At 36.7% G+C, this 4602-nt stretch overlaps 1 protein-coding gene across 1 annotated transcript; it reads left to right on the top strand.

Annotated features, from left to right (window-relative positions):
- Positions 1 to 3125: 3125 nt before the first annotated feature.
- LOC107557041 (gastrotropin-like) lies at positions 3126 to 4602 on the top strand. The gene is made up of 4 exons (XM_016240339.1): positions 3126 to 3228; positions 4010 to 4185; positions 4306 to 4395; positions 4478 to 4602. Exons 1-4 carry the CDS (start codon positions 3162 to 3164, stop codon positions 4538 to 4540), a joined length of 396 nt encoding a protein of 131 aa, XP_016095825.1. The 5' UTR covers positions 3126 to 3161; the 3' UTR covers positions 4541 to 4602.

Here is a 4602-nt window from a genome sequence, read left to right as displayed (position 1 = left end):
GGGGCGATGTTGAGTTGTATATTTACGTCGGGGTCTGTTGGTGTGGTCCATTTTACCAGTGCTTTAAAGGGGTCATATAATGCTTTTTTAAAGATCATTATTTGGTGTATTTGGTGTAACAGAATATGTTGACATGCTTTAATGTTCAAAAAACACATTATTTTTCAAATACTGTACATTATTGTAGGTCCTCTATGCCCCGCCTCTCTCAAACGCTTCCAACAAGCGCAGTCTGCTCTGATTGGCCAGCTGACCCAGTGCATTGTGATTGGCCGAACACCTGCTTCAACACTAACTGCGGTTACTGAAACCACGCCTTCTTTCTTTGCGTGCACATTTGGGCGCATTATGCAAATATTTCCACATAGTGAGGTAGATATGTGGGGGTGTGTTAGAACGAGCCGTTTTAGGGGGGCGTGGCAGAGTCTTAACTTTGATAAAGAATATCTCTTTGGTTTTGAGACTTTAGTCTTTGCAACTTCAGGGATCTTATCTATGCACAATCAGCTTGTAACACTCCAAAGAGAAAGAAAAACTTGAAATCGCATCATATGATCCCTTTAATATATCTAAAACTAAAGTGAAAATTAAAATAAATTAAATATAGATTAGACGAAACATTTAAAAACATAAACTAAACAAGTAACTGAAATAAATAATTTTAAGTTGAAGTACCTACTAAACACCTGCAGATAATAATAAAAAACGAATAAAAATGACCAAAGCATTAAAACTCAAACTCAAATTAAAATGAAACCCGAAAATACAAAAATAAAAACCATTTCAAAATATTAACAAATACTTTAATGGTATCCCCTCATTACTCATAATAACAATGTCATCTGAGTGAAACACTCTGAAAATTTGGGTTTTATTCACATTTTTATAAATGCGTTTTATTCTAAATGGTTCATAGCGTAATAAACTCCATGAACCATTTGGTTCAGGGATAATTTCAAAATCGATTTAGCTAATGAGCTAAAGACCGGTATTAAAAAGAGAAATTGTAATGTGCGCCAATGCTTTCAGAAGTCTTTTGCATATTTGATAAGCTCATCTTAATCAGCAGCTACATGTCATTGTATAGTCAATGACCTACTGATCATCAGTTCACTGACCTTTCCTTTTGTCTGATGATACTTTCTCTACTACTCTGTGAAGAGAAAGCTCAGCTGTAGGAGTCACTACAGTGAATGAACTCCTCTAAAGAGGACTTTATTCATATTTGTCCACACTTGATTTTAATTTCTCTGAAAATGAAAGTACATCTTGCATATTTTCAGAATGGTGTTAGCTTTCAAGGCTGAAGAACAATTCAACTAATTGGCAAATGTTCTGGTTTCATGAAGAAACTGCAGGCAATCAGATTTCTTTCCAAAAGTAATTTGTCACCATATAATGTTTCAACATGACACATTTATTGTCAAACCGAGAGACGTTTAAAGAGGAATGGTGGTATTATAAAAGTTTATGTTTCACTATATGGTTTTCATTCATTAAACTCTTCTTTTGGTGACTATATTGTGAAGGACACAGTTTAACGAGTGTTTTGCAATCATACCATAATGATATGCTCTTCAGAGAGCTGTGACAAGTACCTGCTTGTGTCATTTATAAGCATGGGTTTATCAGTCTGTTTGCTGTTATAGCAGCTTTCCTAATCCATTCAATAGAGTGCAATGAAATATGTTTATTTGAAATTGCAGTTAATGCAAAATAATGTTTTGCATTGTATTATGCAGCTGTAGCTACATTTCCACGACAAAAAATTAAGATCAAAATCTTTGCAGAACTATCATGATTGTCCTCAACTTCACCGATAATAATATCTCATCATTAGATGACCTTTTGAGGCTTCAAACGTGCCTGTTCCCACAGTTCCCCAAGAATCAATGTGTGCTTTCAGAGGTGAGAGCTTGCAGCTAGCTCTGGAAGTGAAAGAGAGCTCCTCCTGTTCTGATCCTGCTTTTATCTATCTTAACCTTATCATTCTGCTAGATTTGTGTGTTGTAGAGATCTTTGAAGCTGAAATGTATCTGTAAATCTCAACATAAGACTTGAGGAATGAAAATGTAAGGCCAAGGGGAAGGGAGATGATGCAATGAAAGCTGTATTCTATGAGAAACTAGCAGAGGTTTATGTGCTGAAGGGCATTGGCCTGTGGCACAGCTTTCCCTTCTATTAAACTTACAGACAGTTCATCTGATTAGAGTTTTTAATCAAAAACTGTAATCAATTAATTTTAAGAATACTCCACCCAAAAATGAATATTCTTTCATTTACTCACCATCATGTGGTTCCAAACATGTATGGCTTTCTTTCTTCTGCAGAAACACAAAAGAAGAGATTTTAAAGAGCATTGGGAACCAAACAACACTGGAGCCCTTTGACTTCCATTCAAAATATCTTTGATGTTCCACAGAAGACAGCAATTCGATGTGAGGTGGAGTAAATGATTGCAGAATCTTCTTTTTTGGGTGGAAAAGAGGGTTGAATATAGTCAAAAGAGTAGCATATCCTTTTATCTCAGTTGAGTTTTCTAGATGGATGAAAGGTTTGTGCGGTGATAGTGATAGTATGAATCACTATCTACTGGAACATATAGTTCAGTCTGACATAAAGAGGTTTCCATCCTTTCAAAAGCAAGGCCAAGGCAGATGGACTTCAGTACTAAGCTTCAGACTCGACAGCGGCAATCTAAAACCTTTCTAATCTAAAACTAAAAACTTTTGTAGCCGTTTCATTATAAGACATACTACTGCACAAATGGGAGATATTGCTATATTACTCCCATTCAATCAACTATTTGTCATGAATATTGACCATATAGATGGTAAGTGCTATTTCCATTATATCCAATGTTGTGTCACTGTACACACTGTATTGGAAAAGATTTTAAGCATGAATGATTATCCTTCTTTGCCCATGTACGTTACATCATTGCTACCCAGGTAACCAGCCGTGCGGTCATGCACTTGATGACTTGTGCTTTTGTGAGGCCATAGTAAAAGTTTATGGCTTGGTTATGGTGTGCCCATAATGTCATGAAAAAGAGGCAGAGTTGAAGAGAGGTAGGGTATATAAGTGCAGGAAACTTCACCCATCAGTACTTCAACTCTCAGCTTGCTCTTCCTCTCTGCTCAACAATCAACGCCCAAACCATGGCTTTCAACGGAAAATGGGAAACCGAATCTCAGGATGGATATGCAGAGTTCTGCAAACTGATTGGTAAGCCGCTTCTTTTCAAACAACTGGTTTTTGCCCTGATGATGGTTGAAAGCCAGTGGAAGAGTTTGTAATTCAGACCTAAATATAGATTTTTTTATGAATTGCTTTAACTTGAGAATTTCTGACTGCACTTCCATCCACTTAATCCTAGGTTGCTCTAGTTTAGACTGTCCTTGTACTATAAATTGCTTTGGACAAGAAATGTGGTCCTATATGTTCTGCTGTGTTTGCATCTCATTTGCAAGCATGTCTTAAGAACCTCTTCTCTCAAAGTTACCAAAAAAAAACTGTGGTTCCATTAAGAACCTTTAATATTCATGGAACTTTTCCACTGCACAAAAGGCTCTTTACAATGGAAAAGGTGTTCAGATTATTAAAATGTTCCTCACACTATGAAAAAAGTGCTTCTTTTAATTATGGAATATCTAAAATATGGTTTTTCTATGGCATTGCTGCAAAAAAAAATCCCCATTTGGAATCTTTATTTTTAAGAGGAGCTATTTAAATTTGACAATTCTCCGCTGGTAAAATTATGGAATAATAAAGATGTGTTTAATGTTTCTGAAACGGTTCTTTTTATGCACACCAAGGTTGCATTAATTTGATCAAAAGCAAAGTAAAAACAGTAATATTGTGAAAAGAACTTCTAATATATTTTAAAATGTAATTTATTCCTGTGATGGCAAAACCGAATTGTCAGCAACCATTACTCCAGTCTTCAGTGTCACATGATCCTTCACGTAATCTTTCTAATATGCTGATTTGGTCCTGTATACCTCAGGTATCCCTGATGATGTCATCTCAAAGGGCCGTGACTTCAAGCTTGTGACAGAGGTCATCCAGAACGGAGATGATTTCACATGGATCCAGTACTACCCAAATAACCATGTTGTGACCAACAAATTCATCGTTGGCAAAGAGAGTGACATGGAGACTGTCGGAGGGAAGAAATTTAAGGTATGGCATAACCCTCATGAGAGATCAGAGTGAAGTTACTGTATAACTTTGACTTCAGTGAGATAGTATGTTCATAAACTGCTTCAATGTGATAAACTCATACTTGCATGTCCTCACTAGGGCTTAGTCTCCATGGAAGGGGGCAAGCTGGCCATAAGTTTCCCCAAGTACCACCACACATCTGAGATCAGCGGTGGAAAGCTGGTGGAGGTGAGAGATCATGATATTTGACTTTGTGAGATGAGTTTCAATGCTTGTAATGTAGCTAAAGTCCCCTTGCTTTGCTTTACAGACCTCCACAGCCACCGCTGCTAGTGGTCCAGTTGTTTTTGTACGTACAAGCAAGAAGATCTAACTGCATTATTGAGATAAATGAACATGATCCGCTCTGACCTCTAATTTACTTCAATAAAGTGT

Source organism: Sinocyclocheilus grahami, unplaced genomic scaffold (genome assembly GCF_001515645.1).
Source record: "Sinocyclocheilus grahami isolate Dianchi unplaced genomic scaffold, SAMN03320097.WGS_v1.1 scaffold588.1, whole genome shotgun sequence".
In the NCBI taxonomy this organism is placed as follows: domain Eukaryota; kingdom Metazoa; phylum Chordata; class Actinopteri; order Cypriniformes; family Cyprinidae; genus Sinocyclocheilus; species Sinocyclocheilus grahami.
Note: the sequence above shows the minus strand (reverse complement) of the source record. Positions and strands in the feature narration are given on the sequence as shown.

Bases quoted from the DNA above. Each gene is read 5' to 3' on its own strand.
- LOC107557041 (XM_016240339.1), top strand. From the start codon at position 3,162: ATGGCTTTCAACGGAAAATGGGAAACCGAATCTCAGGATGGATATGCA. The intron at 3,229-4,009 runs GTAAGCCGCTTC...TGTATACCTCAG, and splicing joins AGAGTTCTGCAAACTGATTG to GTATCCCTGATGATGTCATC. The intron at 4,186-4,305 runs GTATGGCATAAC...TGTCCTCACTAG, and splicing joins TCGGAGGGAAGAAATTTAAG to GGCTTAGTCTCCATGGAAGG.